Below are 21,840 nucleotides of genomic sequence, written 5' to 3'. Positions count from 1 at the left end.
AGCGTAGGGCAATGAAAATGATTAGGGGGCTGGGGCACATGACTTATGAGGAGAGGCTGAGGAAATGGGGATTATTTAGTCTGCAGAAGAGAAGAGCGAGGGGGGATTTGATAGCAGCCTTCAACTATCTGAAGAAGGGTTCCAAAGAGGATGGAGCTCAGCTGTTCTCAATGGTGGCAGATGACAGAACAAGTAGCAACGGTCTCAGGTTGCAGTGGGGGAGGTCTAGATTGTATATTAGGAAACACTATTTCACTAGGAGGGTGGTGAAGCACTGGAATGGGTTTCCTAGGGAAGTGGTGGAATCTCACATCCTTAGAGGTTTTTAAGGCCCAGCTTGACAAAGCCCTGGCTAGGATGATTTAGTTGGGGTTGGTCCTGCTCTGAGCATGAGGTTGGACTAGATGACCTCCTGAGGTCTCTTCCAACCCGAATCTTCTATGATTCTATGGTTCTACTCCAAACTCCACCTGTTTGAGACAACAAAATGAGATGGCACTCTCAAATTGTGCAGATGTTAAAAATGTAATCACACGTGCTGTGCTCTTTTTGGTTGTTCCCCATTACTGGAGTTCTAATACATCATAGGCTGTGCTGGGTTTCTCTGTGGGACTCAGACAGATACCCTGCTGAACTTCTCCTGGCATGGCTCCTTCTTAGTTGGGGCCTGGGAAGGAATAAGTGGTGGTACTCTTGCCAAGCCTACTCAACTTGTGGGATCAAAATGACCCTGGCACTCAGAGTAGATTGTGCAGATTTTGGCAAGCGTCTCTCCTCTTCTCCTTTTCTAATACACCTTGATGAGTGGCAAAATAGCTAACCATGTTGACCTCTAAATTATTATCACTGGCACTTTTTGAAGTGAACAGAATACCTCACCTTACAGCTATTGTTTCATGCAGTGTTGGTGTTGTAGCAATGGAGTTACCTTTACATCATTGACACTTTGGTCACATTTATTTCATAAACATAACAGCTAGAGAGATGCTTCTTACCAAAAAAAAAAAAAAAAGCTGAAATGATAGAACCAGAAGGCAGCATGGGAGAGGAGCCAGTATGCTCTTCGAGCCCTGGCGCTCAGGTTGAAATTAATGGCCCAGATCCTCTGCTGCAGCCAAGGAGGGCGTTGTGTGACTGAGGGTGGGGCCAGAATGGAAAACCAGCTTTAAGCCACCTTTGTGCTTTATCAGTCCTGAGTCTGCTGTGCATTAAGCTGGTCCCTGGTGTAAATCCTTCCTAACTTGGTGCATTTACCAGGTTCCCAAGGGATCTGTATGATATGGAGGGTTAGCAGTGGGTAGGGATACCCATACCTCACATGTCTCCTGGCCACCTCTCTTGTGCTGAGACACTGTAGGAGCCTCTTTTAGGCTACATCTGCACTGAGAAATTTCAGCCATTCTCCCACGGTTCATCTAGCACAGGTGAAGCTGCATTGATGCCAGCAACTATGGGAGCTCTAGCATTCATGTGCTGTAGATGTTTTTACCACCAGGTTATCTAACCCTGCTTAAACAATGGTGATAAAAATCACTTGTTCCGTCGACACCCTTCCCGCTGTTGCCAGCACTGATGGTGCTGCTCTGGTGCTAGATCAGCATGGGAAAATAGCTGAAAATCCTGTGTAGACAAAGCAGTTAGAAATCCTAATGCTTATATTTTAACCCTGAGTCCACATTGCAGAATGGTCCTGTTATAGTAGATCACTTGTTGGCAGCACATGGGCTTCAGCCTATCCCACTTGACAAGCCAGCCAACTCTGAATTAAAACACCACCATGCTTGAGATAAGGGTTTCGTGGATGGACAGGACTCAAATCAGGGGCAACACTCAAGTTAACTTTGTAGTGAAGATAAGCCCTTGGACACTCAAAATGATCAGCTGTTGGAGCTATATATTGGAAAGGAGATGCCGTACAGTGCTGTCTAAAACTGTCAAATTTTAACTAACTTTTTCTTGTTGTTTCAGGTTGCATGTCTGGTTGGACTTGATGCATGAAATTTGCATGACTCCTAACAACATATTTCTGGATTTGTCAGTGAACAAACATGGCCTACCCAGCGACTATTAGTGGCAGTACCTCAGGTAACAAACGTTGGGACACTTTCCCTACTGAGTTGTTTTTTTAAATTCTCTTTCTATAAAATTTTGAATCTGTGAGAAAGACCAAGGTGCAAATGACTTAAACTAATATTTCAAAGTTTTTTCCTGCTTTCTCCTTTAGTTATTTTTGGTTCCTCTTTTGAGGTATTTTGCAAATAAGCTCTCCTAACTTGAACATATGAACTAAGGTTCTAGTGGCAGATCATCACCTGGTATAAATCAGCCTAACTGCACTAGTTTGCACCAGAGATGGATCTGTCTCATAGAATTTCACTGCAGAAAAACAAATGGATATTGTACTATAGTTGTAGTGGAGTTTTAGGGCTAAGGAGGTCTCATGTGTGACATTGGAAGCCTATGTTGTTAAACATCCCTTATATGTCTAACCAGTACTTCTTTTGGTTTCCACCATTATTTAGAATAAGTTTTAATTATTCATTTTACTTTTCCTTCTTTGAGTTATGAAGATCCACCCGCATTTATTTGGGTCTGGGTACTCTTTAAAATTTGAGTCCAATGGTGTGTTCAAGGGTTATTGATAAGGCTGATAGATTGGAAGGGGCCAGAGATTAGACGACAGTTAAGTGCTGCAGCGCTTTTCCTCACTGTTCTGTCAATATTTTCTTGATCTCTGGAGCGTTCCACAAACATGACTTTAGCATACTACAGTCAGGACTTCAACAGGGACTACATGGAGAATTTCGGGTGCAAAGCAGAAACTTATACATACTCCTTTAACACCAGTGCACTGAGTTTTCCTAATGTATGTATGCTTGCAGCATGGGTGTGTGAATTGAGGTTTGGGTAGGTTGGAAGAGTGTTACATTTTTTTCCCATGGCATTCATGTGAAACCTTAAACATCTTTCTGGTGAGTCAAAAATCAAATTATTCCTATTTTAAAGATCATACAATGTATTTACTGGACTCACGCATGCTTATTGAAATGTAGTCTAATAGATATTAACAGGGACAGTGTTTGTATTTGATGCACATGTTATTTGGCAATGTCCTAAGTTTAGAAACTTCTGTTATAGGACTAGTATGAAATCCAAAAGGTACTGGCTGCATCAGTTATATTTGCTATAGAATTTTGCTATAGAATTCAACAATACAAAGGACTAGAAAGTTTTTTCTCTCCGGGCAAAAAGGAGTGCAGTTGTCTTTGGGTGTGCAGAGAGATGGGAACTCTTGTGTTCCCAAGCCTAACAGACTGGTAGGATAGATGGAAAACTTTATTGAAAGTGAAGCTATCAGTAATTTCTGATAATTGTTTGTCACTGGTAAAAACAGCCTTAAAACATGGCAATAGCAGAAACGACTTCATTTAAAAAGAAATCTTATTTTGAAAAGATTCAAGATTATCATATGATAAGGGAGGGTTTTCTCTTTTTATATAAAGAAAAAAGTTGTATTGTGTGTGTAACCTTTTCTAGAAATAAATACAAAGTTAATTTTAAAAAAGCTTTATAAAAGTCTTGCATTCTGAATTAGACACGAGTACAGGGTTAGCTCCTCACCCCCACGTGTTTTTGGCTTTTAAAAAATATACTCTTGATTCAGGCCAGGCAGAACTATTCACTCCTAAAAAATGTTTGGAATGTTCTGTATAGATTCAGTGCATCAGCCTTACTTTTGACTATAGCTAATTGACCTTTTTTGTGTTTTGTAAAACTGTCTAATAACAGAAAATGGTGATAGTCTGATGACACTTCAACTTTTATAAGGAGCTAAATGTTTGAAATGGGGATATATTAGTACAAGAATCTTCAGTTTTGGGACTGATATGTAAATAGTATTCAATGCAGAGTAGAAACTGTTTGCTCCCTTACTCATTGAGAGCAAGTATGATCAATTGTGTCAACACAAAAAGTTAGGTTGTGTACTGTTCTGCTTCATAAGGAACTGTCAGGACTTGTCTGCTTTATAAACCCTTGAGGCCGCAGTCCTAATGTGTAACACTTAGTTTTGTATGTGCATGCTTCTCCAATCCCTGACTATTTCACAATGGGTTAAGCACTGGACTACAGACGTATGATTTGCTATTCTGCTGTACTGAGTGAGGGAGATTGCCTTTAACTCCTGTTCATCTGGGCGTTGGACATATTAAAGCAGGTTTCTTAATTGCACAGTGTTCTAAGAGTGAAAAGAAACTTCAGAGGTGGAGATTTTCTGCACACAGTACCCTCTGAATCAGTTGTCACCAGGAAAAGAACTAGGTAGCTGTGTAATGAGCTTCAGCACTAGATTTATGCTACTTGAATAGTTTGACTGCTTTGAGTACAAATTCAACCACCATCATCTACAAGGTGATTAAAGAACAGTACTTTGCTTTAGCTGCTAACTTACCAACGTGAGTACGGAGACCACTAAATGTGTATGCCTACTGTGTCCTTTTGGTTAATTTTCTGAATACTTGAGCCTGTCTGGTATACTACAGTTTGGCAACTGCAGACAAGGTCTTGAGAGAGTTTTCAGGTTTGTTTGTAGGAAAGGTTCTCTCTATTTAGCATGTATATACAAATGCTCTGAGAACTTTTTTGAGGAGTATGCATTGAAATGAAAATACATTTAGTTATAAATATTGGTTTGTGCATGTGAGGCCATCTACAAAGCAAATGATAACTTTATTATGAAAGCGAGCTGTGAGAAAGGTTGTTGGTTATAAATTTTTATAGTTCTGGTATATTTCAGCAAAGATGATGTACTTTAAATATGGCTAGTAAATAACTGGAACTGTAATGGAATTCAAACCTGTCAGTCAGTGGTTCAGTTTAATGATTAAATTACTAAAGTCAAGTTTAATTATTCCTCTTTTGGTTTTGTTGCACAATATTCATCTGCATTGTAAAAGTTTTTGTGTGTGAACCTATAAGCTTAGTTAATCATCCTCAGATGTTAAAGGAAATTAGTTTGTAATAGGGACTCGCTTTTAACTCTTGGTTTAGGTCTCACTAACATCAAGCATTGTCAATGTATAGCCTGTTCAAGAGGCAGCCTAAGTTGCTGCAGATGACCATGAGAGAAACATGGCTTTCTTTTCTCTTTATAGGAAATAAGTTTTCTGTTTTGTTGCACTGCAGGTTTCTGTGGAGCACTGAGTACTCTCATCTCTTCACTTTGTAGTATCCAGTCCTGAACTGGGTTTGGGTTTTTGTGCTGACTGAATAGGTCTCTCAACTCAGTGGGTTTGAAGGTGCTGGGGAAGCACATAGCGGCCTAATGCACTTGTTAGAGCAGCTGCAGCAGGCACTCTGTTGTTAATGTCCTGCTTAAGTGAGGAGCTATGTGGAAGTTCGGCCTCGTTATTACCAACCAGTGACTCTAAACAAAGTTCAAGCACTGAAAGGCAGGGCAGCTAAGATGATTATTTCTCAGATTAGTAACAGTGTCTTCACCACCGTCTGGGTTCAATTTACAGCAAATATTGCTTGGTTTATGAATCAGCCTTAATAGACACAGAAGCAACATTGTGAGGGCCCCCCACTACCTTTGCAGTTAAGTCTATCAAGGTTTTCACTAAACCCCTGTTAACAGAATGTCACTGCTCATTCCAGACTGAAACTTACAATATGGGGGGTTCCTTGGAAGTAATCCTAGTTTTTCCCCTCCCCGCCTGAAAAATCTTTAATGCCTTATTTTGAATGGAAAAGTCTTGATTCTCTTAGCTGCTTTCTGATCTGTTTTAACTTACATAAATTAGTTTTGGATCAGGTACACCAATGAGCAACAAATCCCATAATATGAAAGTGGATTCACTGGTGCAATGCATACCCAAGAAAGTACGCTATTCCTACAATACAACAAAGCTAGAAAACACTGCTAGAGAATTGATCAAGAGGGTCACGATTCAACCTTGTATTATCCTCAAAGGCAAAGAGCAAAACTAAGCATAATCCTTCTTACTGATACCTCTGCAAATTTGTGTGTAGAGCTTGCGGAAGCATGCCATGCATCAGTGATTAGCAGGGAAAATATCTTTCCTTCAACCCACAGTCAATTTGAGAGGAACTGTTAGAATTTTAAAGGCATCCTTGCATTGCTGTGCAATAGGTAAGGCCACAGGGGTCTGTATAATAGTACGGTAGCATAGGCCCTGTGATGGGGTATTTACCCCACAAATGCAGTGAATGGTTTAATATGGACCTGAGAAGCTAATTAACCCATCTGCTTGTGTAACAGCAACAGACCCCAGTCGTTGGCGGGCAGGATCGAACTGGGGACCTCTGGAGCTTAGTGCATTAGCCTCTTACCAGATGAGCTAAAAGCCAAACTCTCTGTTATCTAAGGCTATAGACTGATTTTCTCTCTCTCTCTGTGTGGTCTCAGTGCCACTAGATGGGACAGAACACCACACCCAGAAGGTGTGTGGGTTACACTTGCACCCATTTGAAAGGGCCATGCCTACCTAGAGAGAGAAGCCAGCTGGAGAAGAGCTGGTTTGTTTTCCCCTTAAAGAGCTGGGTGAGCCCAGTTTGAGGAGGAGACCCAGAGGAGAGGAGGTGGAGAGTTTCCTCCCTCTGGGAAGCAGCCCGAAAGAAGGCTGAGAAGCAAGGAACTGACAAGATTCTCCAGCTGGAAGGCTGACTAGAGATAAGGGCTTTGAAAAGCTGTAGCCATTCTGAACCTCTGAGTGAGGGGAGGTGTATCCCAGCCCCTGGACTGTGGGCTTGATCCTGGCACAGAAGCCTGTGGTTAGACATGAGAACAGTCTAGAGCAGCAGAGATTCCTGAGGAGGTGGCTGCCTGCTGTGCCCAGCTGGGCTCAAGGTTTGGTTTGTATACATTTTGTTGGATTTTTAAAGGACTCTGTGGCCTTGGAAGGGACGTGGTCTGGCTGGGGGGTCAGGAGGCCGGAGCAGGACAATGGAGGGGCACTGAGGCACAGCTGCCTTAGTGCCACATCCAGCCAGGAGGGGGCGTGTTGGGGCAGCAATTTTGCCACAGCCCAAATCAATTTATTCTTTGCTTTAATGTTGTTGTTTTTTATTGGGAGTGGAGGGGGTTGAGTGTCTGTATTTTTTTCCATTGTCATATGCAGTGTTGTTCCCAGATCAGTCCCATGATATTAGAGAAACAAGGTAGGTGAAGTAATATCTTTTATTGGACCAACTTCTGTTGGTGAGAGAGACAAGCTTTAGAGCCACACACAGCTCTTCCAATAAAAGATATTGCTTCACCTTCCTTGTCTCTCTATTTTGTCCCTCAGGCTAAATTTTTTCTATAACTTTTCATTGTTTTTAGAATATTTTTCCTCTAAAAACCTCTTTCTAAAAGATGTGGGGATTTTTCAAACTTACCTTACCTTCTCCCTTGCCTGTTTTATTTTCAGTGCAGGGTTTTCTGTCTCAGGTATTTATTGGGCCCTATTGCTGTAGTTATCTTCACAACCCCTGAGAGGGAAGGAAGTGCTGTTATCTCCATTTTACAGAGGGAGATCAAGTGATATATGCAAGTTCACATAGGAAGCCTGTGGTTGAGCAGGGAGTTAAACTTAGATCTCCCATGTCTTGGGCTAGAGCCCTAACTTCTGGATCATCCTTCATCTTCCTCCTTTCCCTTTCCCCTCTCTCCTTTTTCCTCTCATGCCCACTTTCCAGTTGTCTTGGGATTGGGGCTGGAGCACAGGTGTTGTACGCTCTCCTCGGTGTGTGGGTGTGATACATTAATTGGAGGGTGTTGTCTTCTACATGCAAGTGAGCTGAAATTAGATCCTGCATGGAATCTCTTTGGTTGAATGAGATTTTAAATATTGTCCCCCAACTAATTTTCATACTTTCCGCTGTACATAGAGGAATATATCCTCAAAGCATTCAGTGTAATCCAGTGAGAGTCAATGATGGGTTAAAAGGGTCTGGAGACCTGCTTCATATAAGCAACCAAGCCTTTAGGTAGAGCTCTAGAGTACAGGCTTCCAAGCAACAGCTTATCCAGTTCCCCTAATTTTATTTATATTTAATTTTAAATATTGAAGTCTGATAGTCAGCTAGCTCTCAAATACAACTGATTGAGATTCCCTGGCTCTAAAGAGAGAACTATAAAAACTACTGGCCCACTTGGCAGAGTGTTTGTTCTCTAATGGTTTAATCCAATTTAGGGTGACCAGACAGCAAGTATGAAAAATCGGGACAGGGTGTGGAGGATAATAGGTGCCTATATAAGACAAAGCCCCGAATATCGGGACTGTCCCTATAAAGTCAGGACATCTGGTCACCCTAATCCAACTCCCACTGAAATCTCCCATTGACTTCAGCAGGACATGGATTCAAGCCCTAGGTTTCAGAGACCTGATCCTGCAGGAGCATACAGACCCTCTCTAGATTTAAAGAGGGAGCAGCGCACAAGTAGTGCATGAGGAGAAGAGCTGCCAGCTCTGCAGGAATAAGCTGTACTACAGGTTTGGGGAAATGTTGCCAAGTCCTGTGACTTTTTTCACAAGTCTTGGGAGTTTTTCTTAAAACCACATGTCCTGGGATCATGTGATTGGGAGAATCTCTACTTACTTTTTTTAATTACAAAATAATAATAATAAAGTTTCAAGCCCTCATGGTTGCAAAAAAGAGGCTTGAAAATTTGAACCAAAAAGGCACCCAAGGCCAAAACGCAAATAAAAAGAATCCAGCATTACTTTTTTAAATCTCGTCTCTTGGGCTCTATAACAGTGTGTAAATGATCAGCTATTGATTAAAATGTCTATCAATAGTTTATTAAGCCTTTATATGAAGGCTGCATTTACAGAGTATGACTATTTTAAAGCAAAACTTCCCACTGATTTCTAGGAAATTTTACAAAATATTTATAGGCATGTTCTCCATTGCTTACAAGTTTGCTTGAGCTACTAGTGTATTTTTATGATAAATCATTACAGTAGCTTCCCTGATTATTTTTTTTTTTTAAGGCTGCAGGAAACTCCTCATAAAGAATATGATCTTGGACCATGTACAACTAAGCACAAACCTCTGGCAGACCCTGCAGGGTCAGGATTTGTAATATTTGCTAGTTAAGGAGAAACTAGATTGTAATAGAACTTTAGAGTGTTAATGGAATCTGTTTGGTGATTCTCTTAGGAAGGCAGTTGTTTTTCTTGTCATCTAGGTTAAAGTTAAAATACATATTTTTTTTGTGTGAATTTCAACACTAAATTCAGATGAGCAGAAGCAAGTATTTAAGATCGTAGAAGCTCAAGACATTTGGCTTCTGTGATGAAGGTTGAAACTTCAGTACCATTTTTGCACTAATTTGAACATCATGGATGATTGCTGGGAATGACAGGCATATAGACAACTGTTAGCATTCCTCTATACTGCAGGGCTGGTTTCCTGAAGAACAGGCTTTTCCAGAGTAGTGTTGCAGTGCTACTGAGGGTACATCTATACTACAGGGTAATTTCGAATTAACATAAACCGGTTTTATAAAACAGATGTTATAAAATCGATTGCACGTGGCCACACTAGGCACATTAATTCGGCGGTGTGTGTCCATGGTCTGAGGCTAGCATTGATTTCCGGAGCGTTGCACTGTGGGTAGCTAACCAATAATAACAATAACAATAACTTCAATTTGCGGCCACACTAATCCTAAATCGATATGTTAATATCGATTTTAGCATTATTCCTCTCGTTGGGGAGGAGTACAGAAATCGATTTAAAGAGCCCTTTAAATCGATATAAAGTGCATTGTAGTGTGGACGGGTACAGCGTTACATCGATTTAACGCTGTTAAAATCGGTTTACCTTGCTAGTATGGACCAGGCCTGAGTCTGCAAATGTTGAGTCCCCTTAGTTCAAACTTCATATCGTTTGCTTAGTTCGCCTGTTATGAGCTAATCAGGTTCAGATGAGTTCATATTTTTGTTGAACCAGTCACCCAACCAGTGCTGGTTTGGTTCAATGGGACAATGTGACTCACAGTATAAATATGTAGCTATGGCTTGCCTTTCCTTCAGTATTCAGAGTTCGATAGGCATACATCCTATCGTGATTACAGTGAAAGAGAATCAACTGAATGCTTCCTCTTTTTTTGGCTGTTGATTTGGCACCTTTGCTTCCAAACAAGAGAACAGTGCTGAGTTGCTGCATCTCTTTCTGTGTTCCATGAATGGGCAGACTGCAGCAATACCCGCAAGATTTATACAGCTGGTACCCTACCAGTGCCTCACCCTTGGAGATCTGCTGATTCACCTTGATGATGCACACCACTTTAAAACAAACTAGGGTGGAGACCTTGACATTAGTGGGGTGGAGGGTTGAATGCACCTCAAGCAGTTTCAACAGCACAATGCCATTACAAAACTTACCTAAATTTTCATTAAACCCAACATCTCGTACGTAGTAATTCCAAATCTGCCTAAGGGGCAAATTTCTAACAATTCTGAATGGACACATGTTTTAATAGCGGACTACTTACCTGTCTATTTAGGGTGGATTTATAGTAGTATCTTACACACTAATTATTTGACTGTAGGGGTGCTGTTGACACCACTGCATCCTCTCCAGCAATGTATTGTCATGGCATTAGCCTGACTTTGCTCATGCATCTCTAATAGATCCTAAAGAGTCAGAATGGGCAACTGCTTCTCTTTTTTCTGAGAGCTCTCACCGAAGGACTGAGGTCCTAGGACTCAGTCCTGGTGTCTCTCTGCTCACCTGCCTCCACTCCCTATGAGTGTTGTTTCTCTCAAGCTTCCCCAGTAATTTTCCAAACAAATGTCGTCATTAGGGGCTTATCTACACTTAAAATGCTGCATTGGCTCAGCTGTAGTGCTTCAGTGAAGACACTACCTACGCTGAAGAGAGGGCTTCTCCCGCGGGCATATTCATAGGTACCCCACCTCCCTGAGAAGCGGTAGCTATGTCAACCAGCCCTCTTGGTGACAGAGCACTGTCTACACTGGGAACTAGATTGGTGTAACTGTGTCGTCGCTCTGGAGTGTGGAAAATTCACACTCCTGAGTGACGCAGTTATATTGACATAAGTTGCTTGTGTAGAGCAAGCCTCCACTGTTTCTTCATGTGTGGATAATACTCTCCGAGATGTCCCTATATTTGGGAGGAAATTGAAGTCTGGCTGAAGATAAAGCCAGATAAGATGGCACTGATGCTAATAGGAAGGGCATAGCACAGAGCACTGACAGGATCAGTCACTTAATGTTCTACATCAGGGAGCATTGCAGCCAAGGTGGAGCGCAGTCTATATCTTGTTGGATTGCTCATTTCTCCTGGACACCCAAAATATCCAGGCTGTCTACAAACACCTTCTATCTTTGGTTAGCCAAAAGACTACTCCCCTTCCTCTCTAGTGCGGACTTGCCTATGGTCATCATCCTCTTCTCACTTCTCAAACTTGTGCTGTGTACTCTGCCTGGTCCTGACCATGAAAGCTGCATGGAGATTGCAGCTGGTCCTTCTTGTGCGGTCTGCCTCTTAACAGGAAGAACTGGATCCCTCTCTGATTTGAATCCAGTTAAACATGCAGGTCCTTACTTTCGTCCCAAGACCATTAATGATTTTAGAAGGTATCTCAATGACCACCTGTTCCTTATCCCCACCACAGTGGTTGTGATCAATAGGAGCATGGACAGTCACAGTCCCCAGTGTGAAACTTTGCAGAATTTATGTGAGTCTCACTTTCATATGACACTATGACCCGGATTTTACTCTCACTTAAACTAGTGTAAATCGAAAGTAACTCCACTGATGTCAGTAGAGTTACTCCAGATTTGCACTGATCTGAAAAAAAAGAATCTGGCCCCGTGGTGAAGTGTGTTAGATATGTTTAACTCATTTGTTTCCAAGAGCAATCTTGCACACACAGGAGACAGCAGTAGATGTGCATGCAGGTGTCTCAGAAGAAGCACTAGAATAAACTCTCCTGAGACTTGTGAGACGGGGAACAAAATCAGTGATGAGCTTTTATCACCTGACACTGTTAAGTGCAGATACAAGAGTCCCAAATATTTCTGTTTTGATCCAAAAACATTTTTCTGGCACTGTTCTGTAGTTTCCCTGACACTTTTCTCTGAGCTTCTCCCAGGAAAAGAAGTTGAGAATTATCTATAGAATTGTCACTGTTTTCTAGCTTTTTAAATCCATAGACTTAATTGAAGTACCGGTAGTTTTACAGCTAGTAATTTAGTGCCTGATGTCTGAATTTAATCTAGTTCCAATTAATAATTCTGCAACAGAAATGAATGAAGAAATGACTTTACTTGGGCTATTGTAATAATTTACTCACTCCAGACCATTTTGTATACGACCTAAGCCCAAAGATTACATAAAAACAGCCTCTACCAGGTTTTGCTTAATCAACAGTGCTAGGGAGTTGAGTGAGTTCTTACAGTGCATACTTCAGCATTACCCCCATATCTTGTAATCCTTCCTCCTGAAATGCAATTCCACTCTGCTCCCAATGGGATGTAACTTTGTATGTGAACATACTCATGCTTCCTTCTTGTTTCATCCAAATTCATAACTATCACAGTTATAGAAATAAATGATTGACCTTATTATCTGTATGATACACATTGCAGCTTTCACAGCACATGATGCTTAGAATAATAGCAGTGTCTGAATAACACAGTTCCTAGTTGTCTGGATAGACTTTAAATTACAGACTTCCTCTTGGAGACTTGTTCTGATGGATCCTGGTCTGAGCTTGAACACAGCCAGCTTTTTAGAGATCCCAAAATTTGGATTTAGAGTGACAGATGCTGTTGTTTCACATCCATCTTGCTTCTTTTCTGTCTAATTACAAACATCTAGACATTTTTTCCCTCCAAAGTGGACAGTATGACTACTGTCTCTCTGGTAACCCTTCCCTATCTGTCCTGTCATTTGACTTTTTATGAATGTGGCTTGTACTACATTTTATTTTATTACACTACTGTCCTGTACCCCATATGATGTGTGTAGTAACTTACAGAGAACAAATATTTTGAATATGGAACTTCCTGGAGCTCCTTTTTCCTTTTCATTCACCATTTTTGCCTGCCATATTTGAATAAATAGGAGCTTCCTATAGTCAGTGAATAGATACCTCCCCCTAGAAATTTCCTTGAAAATCCACTTCACATATGTTATCCCAAAAGTTCAGACTTGGCTGCCACATTGTTCAATATAATCCACCGATCATCCACGCTCATGATATGCAGCCTTTGCATTTAATATGATGGACTCCACAGATACTTAATTCAGTAAGATCTTCCAAAGGTATTATAGGAAATTGGCATATCTGTCACAGGCATGGCAGCAGAACTCCAAATAGACATGAGATTATTTTACATCTTTCCCTGGAAAAGCATTGTGGAAAAAGGCAGTGCATATTTTTCAAGGTTCAATAACTCATTCCTTCCTCGCTGCAATTGTGGATTATTTTTTTTTTGCTCCACATTAGTGGTAAGTGTCTCCATACCTTTTACATAAAGGTGCTGTCACAGATCCACAAGGCATGCTATGACTCTGGCAGTGTATACTTTTAAGTGCTAGGCCTTGAGCCTCTGCTTTTTACAAAGGTGAAGCCCTGTGGCTCCACCGCTGTGAGACTGAGGCTCTGGTTTCACCACATCCATTTCTCACAATGGCTCCTTCCACAGATCTAAAAGAGTTTGAACAATGCTGGAGACTTGCCGTCTTGTGAGCTCTACAGCCAGCAGATGTGTTGCAGTGACACAGGACAGCCTGTTCAAAACAAGGTGCCACTTACCAGTCAACTGCAATGTAGTATTTAGGGACATTGAGTTAGAATGGTAAAGCAAAGCTTACATGCACATGCTTGTTACAGCACAGTCCACCCGTCTCACCCAAACATCCAAGATTCCACCCCCTAGTTCATTCGTTAGCAGCGTTCTTACTACAGTCTGCTAACATGTCTGTTCTTTATCTCAAGCTCCAGTCATGCTGTTTCCACATGTTATACCCACATTGCCTGGCAGTCCTTAAAAGTTAATGTCCAGTCCTTCATTTTCCATTGTATCTATCTCCAAGGTAACTCCATATATATGTTAACTGGTCTTGACAGACAATTCATACTCATCCCTACCTCAGCCCAGTGTCTATGTGGTGAACACCAAGTCACTTGGTTGCTTTCCCTCTGCTGTGTCCCAAGAAAGAAATTACCTTCTTCATTCCTGGTGGGTAAGAATACAAAAGGAAATGGGGGGAAACTGAGTCCTATATCTGCTTTTCATAAAAACAGTCCAGAAATTTTCCACATTCTCCACAGGTGTGCTCAGAGGGTGTCATGAGCAAAGATCATATGGTATCTGAGTCAAAATATGATGAGTGTTGCCTATCCTGCTTACTGGAAAAGGGCCTGCACTGCATCTTATGGCATAATGGCCACTTCTCCTTAAATGGTCCCTTGAAATATGTGTTAACTATTTATGCTAAACAATCTGTTCCACTTTTGTATTTAGCAGTAACACTTTTTGAGTTAGTTTCCCAGACCTGAAGAAGAGCTTGGCATAGCTTGAAAGCTTCTCTTTCACCATCAGAAGTTGGTCCACTAACAGATATTCCCTCACCCTCTTTGTCTCTCTATCCTGGGATCAACACCACTTCAACAATACTGCATATGTCATATGGCTCAAGTTAGTCTCCTCTCACTTAAAATGGCACTCTGGTTTCTGTAATAGAGACTTCTTCCAAGATTTCTTTTAGAAGGTGACATTGAGCCGTGAATGCACAGCACTGGTCTGGTGTCAGAGCAATTAAATTCTTGAAGGACACTCTTAGAATTTAAGGCCAGAAGGAACCATCATGATCATCTAGTCTGACCTCCTGCACAATGCAGGCCACAGGACCTCACCCACCCACTCCTGTAATAGACTCCTAATCTCTGGCTGAGTTACTGAAGTCCTCCAATCATGGCTTAAAGATTTAAAGTTACAGAGAATTCACCATTTACACTAGTTTAAATCTGCAAGTGACACATGTCCCATGCTTCAGAGGAAGGCAAACCTACCTCCTCCTCCCCCAGGCTCTCTGCCAATGTGACCTGGGGAAAAATTCCTTCATGATCCCAAATATGGCGATGAGTTAGACCCTGTGCATGTGGGTAAGACCCAGCAGCCAGACACCCGGGAAAAAATTCTCTATAGTAACTAGGAGCCCTCCACATCTAGCATCCCGTCCCGGCCACTAGAGACATTTCCTGCTAGCAGCCAAAGATCAGCTACATACCATTACAGGCAGTCTCATCATACCATCCCCTTCATAAACTTATCAAGCTCAGACTTGAAGCCAGTTCGGTTTTTGCCCCCCAGCTCCCCTTCGAAGGCTGTTCCAGAACTTCACTCCTCTGATGGCTAGAAACCTTCACCTAATTTCAAGCCTTCCCTGTATCTGTTCCAGTTTGAATTCATCTTTCGACATGGGAGACCAGAAGTGCACAGAGTATTCCAGATGAGGTCTCACCAGTGCCTTGTATAACGGTACTAATACTTCCCTGTCTCTACTGGAAATACCTTGCCTGATGCATCCTAGGTTTACATTAGCCTTTTCCACACCTGCATCACATTGGTGGCTCATAGTCATCCTGTGATCAACCAATACATCCAGGTCTTTTTCTTTTTCTGTCACGTCAAACTGATACATCCCCAGTTTATAGCAAAAATTCTTATTGTTAGTCCCTAAGTGCATGACCTTGTACTTTGCACTATTACATTTCACCCTGTTTGTATTACTCCAGTTTACAAGAGTTTGAACAAGGAAATCACTAACAATATGCTAATTGCTGTACTCAGTTATCGACACTAGCTCCCCTGCTTGGCCATCAGAAGTGCATGTAAGTTTTATACAGGCATGTAAGTAAACTAAGTGGACACTTCATGACATAAAAGGTCACGTTTTCAGCTGTACCTCTCTATGGGTACATACAAATTGATGTTTGCACATAAACTGGATTAGCTCAGTACCCAATCTGTTCTCTTAAATTATTTGCATACTTAAATGCAGATTTTGCATGTGAAAGTTTAGAGGCTGAGTTAGGGCTGGCTGGAAAGGTGACCATAAATCTGCTTCCGTCGTTGGTATATCTGCTAAAGTTTGAAGTCTTTAAAAGCAGTTATTTAAGCCAAAAATACATGTTTGACATTTTATACACTAAATTAGCACAAATGTTAGTGAGATGCTCCTTTGAAAAAGAGGTGGGGGATAGGGTGTTCTGAACAACATTTTAAAAAGCAAGCACTTCATCTATATTTTTCCATCAGTGGTGCAACAAAGACCCTCTTGGACAAATGTCTGAGATGAATCATGTTCAGCTTGCACTTGGACTGTGTCCCTTGGTCTGTCTGATTTTTGTTTTGGAAGGCATTGTGATATAATCTGTTGTTGTATGAACCCAGAATGGCCACCAGTAGACACCTGTCTAAATATTGGGTTCTCTGTTTCTGTCGACAGATCGTGTTCTCAGTCATTAGTGCTATTTTCTAGCCTTTTTTTTGTTTTGTTTTGTTTTTTGTTTTGCTTCCATTGTAAACAGTAGCTGACAGTTTTTGTTTGGCACCATAATAACCTGGAAATCCAAGAGAGTGAATAAACACACAATCTCTGCCTTTGGTTTTAAAATTCATTAGTCCAAATAGGTGTCAACATGTGCATCAATCTATGGAGGGAATTCTGACACATTTTCAGATATTTTTTCTCCTCTTATGTTTATGGCAGAACTTTTGGGCCTGCTGGATTATTGAGAGAGCTTTGAAGAAGGTCTATTAGGGGTGCGTGATCTTGGACGGGAGAAATCTCTGTCAGATGTCAAGCACTTGAAACCACAAAATAAGAAGCAGATGGAACATGTGGGGACAGCTGCTGTTCTCTTTCCCTTTCCAGAATGTTTCACTATCCTTTAATACGTGTTTTCATTACTCAGTTTTTTCCAAAAGAATTTTGGCATCTACTTTTGAGCATAACTTCAAGTTTGAGGGGGAGAGGAGGAACTGTTTCATTTTCATCTCCTGTATCCAACAAACTCCTATGGAAGAAAACTAAAGACAGGCTGTCCTGTTTTTCTTTTATCACTGTTAAGAACCTGTTGATCAAACCAGAAATTGTACTAGTAGCTCAGAGGCTTCCTGTGAATTACTTTTTCTTAAATGAAATTGGTAACTGCTTGAAAGGGACAAATTTTAGGTCTGATTTCTCCGCAGGCAGGAATTCTGTGTAGAAGAACAATGAGAGCAGCATTCTACATGGAATGGGTGATGCAGGGTTTGGCCACCATTCTAACTGGCACTGTATGCTAGAGTACTGTAAAGACCAAATGTGGGCATGGTCCCAGCTGCCTACGTGCTGCTCAGTTAGCTGTACACAATGAAGAATGAGGCAGATTGTGCATTGACACATCAGCAAGTGGCGTTAGTTGTTTGGTTTCCACCCAAGATTTGGGCACATACTTCTGCTTAGTACCATGGGCAAAATTTTGTTTACTCTGCCCAGATACTTATTGTTGTTTCCTCCTTTTTTCTTGAATCAACTTCAGATCTGCTCTGCGTTCACCTGACAGTGGCATGACAGCTGGCAGAGGGCTGGGTTGCAGTACATACATAGTGACCACCTGCATTTCAAGGAAGTAAAAGACAATTGGACAAAGCTTATTTTTAAGAGACCACACCCCCCAAAATATTTTTTCTTCATATTAGAAAATCCTGGATTTATATTTCAAGGGTGGGGTTCTGCTCATGATCAGTGCTTGAACAAATTCTTTTTCATCTCATTAAATAATACTTTTCTCCTTACTGAATACAGGTGGATATTAGGCAGCAGATACAGGATATCCCTTAAAATACAGCTCAGATAATCTCGCTGTGGGCTAGTTTTTTGGGGGGGGGTTCATGCTGGTGTGTGGCAACATTCATGTCCATGTACACACGCAACACTGGTACAAAGCCCATTTTCAGCTGGGACCATGAGTCTACATTATACATTTGTCAGTGCGGTTGCACCAGTGCAAAAAGTATTCATGTAGACCAGGCCTGAGCATGTGAGATGTGTAATGTAACACACTGCTGCCTTTGTGGCACAAATGTAGTGACTAGAGTGCGAAGATTAACTCTTTGTTTTGGTTTGGTGGCAAAAAACTTTAGCAAATGGAAAAGTAAAAAAACAGAACGTGTTGTGGGTTTAACCAAACATTTAATTCAATCTGCAGTGCAGTGTTTTGTTTGGTTTTTGAGCTTTTTTCAAAACTTTTAAAAATAAAATTAAAGTACATTTTTAAACAAAACAATTTTGTATAAAAAAATTGAAATGTTGCATGTTGAAAGAAAACATGTCAATGTTTTAGGAATATTTTTTTCAACACAAACCGTTCACCAAATTCTACATGAATTCACTAAATATTTCATGTGAGCTGAAGCTGCATTTTTAACTTAAAAAGCTTTTTGGCTAAAATTTTTTCCGCACTTGTGGTGACGTGTCATTTTTGAGGGTGAAGTACAGTAGTAAGATCCAGTAAATCGAGGGCAGAGGATAGGCATTCAGACACAAACCAGGGAAACACTGCTGATACACTTTTCTTCTAACACAGTTTCTAGCAATCAGCCTGCATGGATGCTGCGAGGGATCTCTACTTCCCTTATCTTCTAGAGCAGTGGTGGACAACATGTGGCCCACAGGCCGCACGCAGCCCATCAGGGTAAACCACTGGCGGGCCATGCGACAGTGTTTACATTGCCCATCCACAGGCATGGCCGCCCACAGCTCCGAGTGGGCGCGGTTTGCCGTTCCCAGCCAATGGGAGCTGCGGGAAGTGGCAGCCAGCATGTCCCTGCTGCCTGCACTGTTTCCTGCAGGTTGCCCAGCACTGTTCTAGAGCCTGAATTCCTACAATGCATTTGGAGGAACTTACTCTCTGCTGTTCACCACAGTTCCAGTTCCAGCTGACAGCAGAATGTATGGATGGGTATGGCTATCATGTTTTAGTGGTATGTGTACTGTTTCATTGCTGGTGAGCCAGAGTATCATACCACTAGAGCAGTGGTTCTTAATCTTTTTGGGGCTCAGGACCCACTTCGATTGCCTGTCACTACCTAGTAAACAAGTTTTTAGTCCAAAAAAAAAATCTGGATTACTAAGTATTTCTTACCCACAATATATAATACACATTAACGTAATAAGTAAACCGTGCATACCGTAGCAGCAGCTCCTGTCCTATGGGGCTGGCTGGGCCATGCGCTGGGTGTTGTGACCTCTGAGGTCACACACCACAGGTTTGGCCTGGCCCCTTTGATGGCGGCTAGCCACACCAACGCTGCATGAGTGGCATTGCAACTTTGTGCATGAGGTTCCAGTACCACTCACTCACTCAGATTGGTGCAGCTGAAACCCCTTCCCCTGCCCCCATTATCATGACTGAGGGGAGGTTGAGCCAAACTCAAGCAGGGAGCCAAGCCCAGCCACCCCCGTGAGACCAGAGCCAGACAAGCCACTGCTGGAGGGTGAGTGTGGAGACAGGCTCAGCAGTTCTGCTTTCCCCGCCAACAGCTTCACAGCGTTGACAGGCTAGATTTAAAAAAAAAAAAAAAAAAAAAAGAGCAAAATCAACTTTTAAAAGAAGCAGCTCAAGTCCAAAATAAGCTCAACCAACAGTGGACAAGAAGCTTGATATGAGTCAGTGTGCCCTTGTTGCCCAGAAGGCTAACGACATTTTGGGCTGTATAAGTAGGGACATTTCCAGCAGATCGAGGGATGTGATCATTCCCCTCTATTCGACATTGGTGAGGCCTCATCTGGAGTACTGTGTCCAATTTTGAGCCCCACACCACAAGAAGGATGTGGAAAAATTGGAAAGAGTCCAGCAGAGGGCAACAAAAATGATTAGGGGGCTGGAGCACATGGCTTATCAGGAGAGGCTGAGGGAACTGGGATTGTTTAGTCTGCAGAAGAGAAGAATGAGGGGGGATTTGATAGCTGCTTTCAACTACCTGAAAGGGGGTTCCAAAGAGGATGGATATAGACTGTTCTCAGTGGTACCTGATGACAGAACAAGGAGTAATGGTCTCAAGTTGCAGTGGAAGAGGTTTCGGTTGGATATTAGGAAAAACTTTTTCGCTCAGAGTGGTGAAGCACTGGAATGGGCTACCTAATGAAGTGGTGGAATCTCCTTCCTTAGAGGTTTTTAAGGTCAGGCTTGACAAAGCCCAGGCTGGGATGATTTACTTGGGAATTGGTCCTGCTTTGAGCAGGGGGTTGGACTAGATGACCTTCCCACTGTGATATTCTATGATTCTATGTTTTACTGCCTCTTTATAAAACAGATCTCAATACTCCTTTGCTTAAAAAAAAATACTACTGTGGTTATATTATTACTACACCAGAACTTAGGATCTGCCTCGTGCTATCATTTGTAAAATGTTCATGGCCACCTGCACAGCACATGGACCTCAGCCTGTCCCTAGTCGCTGCCATACCACTTAGCTGCCTGTGGCGATTGGGTTTTTTTTTCACACTCTTCTGTGTGTTGAGGAATTTCCAGCATGGTAGATGTACCCTGGAGAACTACAGAAGTGAGTCTAGTGAAGCTGTGGAGCACATGGGAGCATTGTCCTAGACATGCTTCCCACATCCACTGTTCCTTTCCAAAGAAGAACAGAGTCTTCTCCCTGAATCCCACAGGGGCATAGAATGATTCTTTTCCCTTCCTTAACACCTTGGGGAGGGAGAAGCCTAACTTGGGAATCTTTGTTTAGTCAACCTGGATTTGTTGTAGCGTAATCTTGTTCAGTTGATGTTTACAGTATGCATTTTAGACAGAGATGAAAAGAGGTTTAGCTGAGAGATTCAGGAATCTCTTTAAGGGCTTGTCTACACTGGCGCTTTACAGCACTGCAACTTTCTCGCTCAGGAGGTGTGAAAAAACACCCCCCTGAGCACAGCAAGTTTCAGTGCTGTAAAGCAGCAGTATAGACAGTGCACCAGCGCTGGGAGCCGCGCTCCCACCACTGGGAGCTACGCCCCTCGTGGAGTTGGGTTTTTTTAGAGCAGCTCTGCCACAACTACACAAGCCACGTTAAAGCGCTGCTGCCGCAGTGCTTTAACATTGCCAGTGTAGACTAGCCCTAAGATGTTGTGAGTTAAAATCTCTGGGCCGGGATTCCCAATTACATTGACTTGAGTTAGGAGGGATATCAGATCGCTATGGAACCAAATAAGCTTATGTATCATTTTAAACAACTTGTCTCAATGTGAAAGGCACCAACTGTAGCTTGACCATTTCCTTGAAAAAGAAAAATGCTTGTGTCTATATAAATTAGACAGGTTTATTTTTATCCTTCAAATTGTAAGTTGCATTAGAGAAGAGTAAAGAAAAGAAGAGTGCATTGGGATGATGGCAGCTACAATAGAGATGATTATTTGCCCAAATTTTGTGTGTGTGTGTGTGTGTGTAGGGAGGAGAGGGTAATGAGTAAGAGGAAATCATCACAGCTTTTCATTCTTTCCTAGTTTGACATCATCAGAAAGATTTAGTCCTTTTTTGCTTATGTTTTAGTACAGTACATTTGTCATTGTTTGTTTTTATACATTTAACTCATTGTGAGGAGTAGTCCTCAGTGTCATTTATCACTGTCTATGATGCAAAGAAAAACATTGGAATTAAGCTTCACTGGCTGGCAGGCAGACTAGAATTTTGTCAGGAAATTCCAAAAGAGTATAAATAAATTCTCTGTAGCAAACCCTGGGCTCCTTGCCTGCTGATGTGTCAGGAGTACGCATTCCCTTTATGGCTGAGGAAAAATGTGCTTC

The 21,840-nt window shown here is 41.8% G+C and overlaps 1 protein-coding gene across 4 annotated transcripts in view; it reads left to right on the top strand.

Annotated features, from left to right (window-relative positions):
* Positions 1-21,840, top strand: part of KANK1 (KN motif and ankyrin repeat domains 1) — a 173,222-nt gene that overhangs the window by 107,130 nt on the left and 44,252 nt on the right. For 3 of the 4 annotated variants that reach the window (XM_050944262.1, XM_050944261.1, XM_050944263.1), the window contains exon 2: positions 1,969-2,085. The exons of the other annotated variant lie outside the window; for it this stretch is intronic. In XM_050944262.1, coding sequence (XP_050800219.1) covers positions 2,049-2,085 — 37 coding nt within the window. In that variant the 5' untranslated portion in view covers positions 1,969-2,048. The remainder of the gene's footprint in view (positions 1-1,968; positions 2,086-21,840) is intronic. 4 annotated transcript variants of the gene reach the window in all.

This window comes from Gopherus flavomarginatus, chromosome 3 (assembly GCF_025201925.1).
Source record: "Gopherus flavomarginatus isolate rGopFla2 chromosome 3, rGopFla2.mat.asm, whole genome shotgun sequence".
Classification (NCBI taxonomy): domain Eukaryota; kingdom Metazoa; phylum Chordata; order Testudines; family Testudinidae; genus Gopherus; species Gopherus flavomarginatus.
The sequence above is the reverse complement of the archived record's forward strand: the minus strand, read 5'-3'. Positions and strand labels throughout refer to the sequence as shown.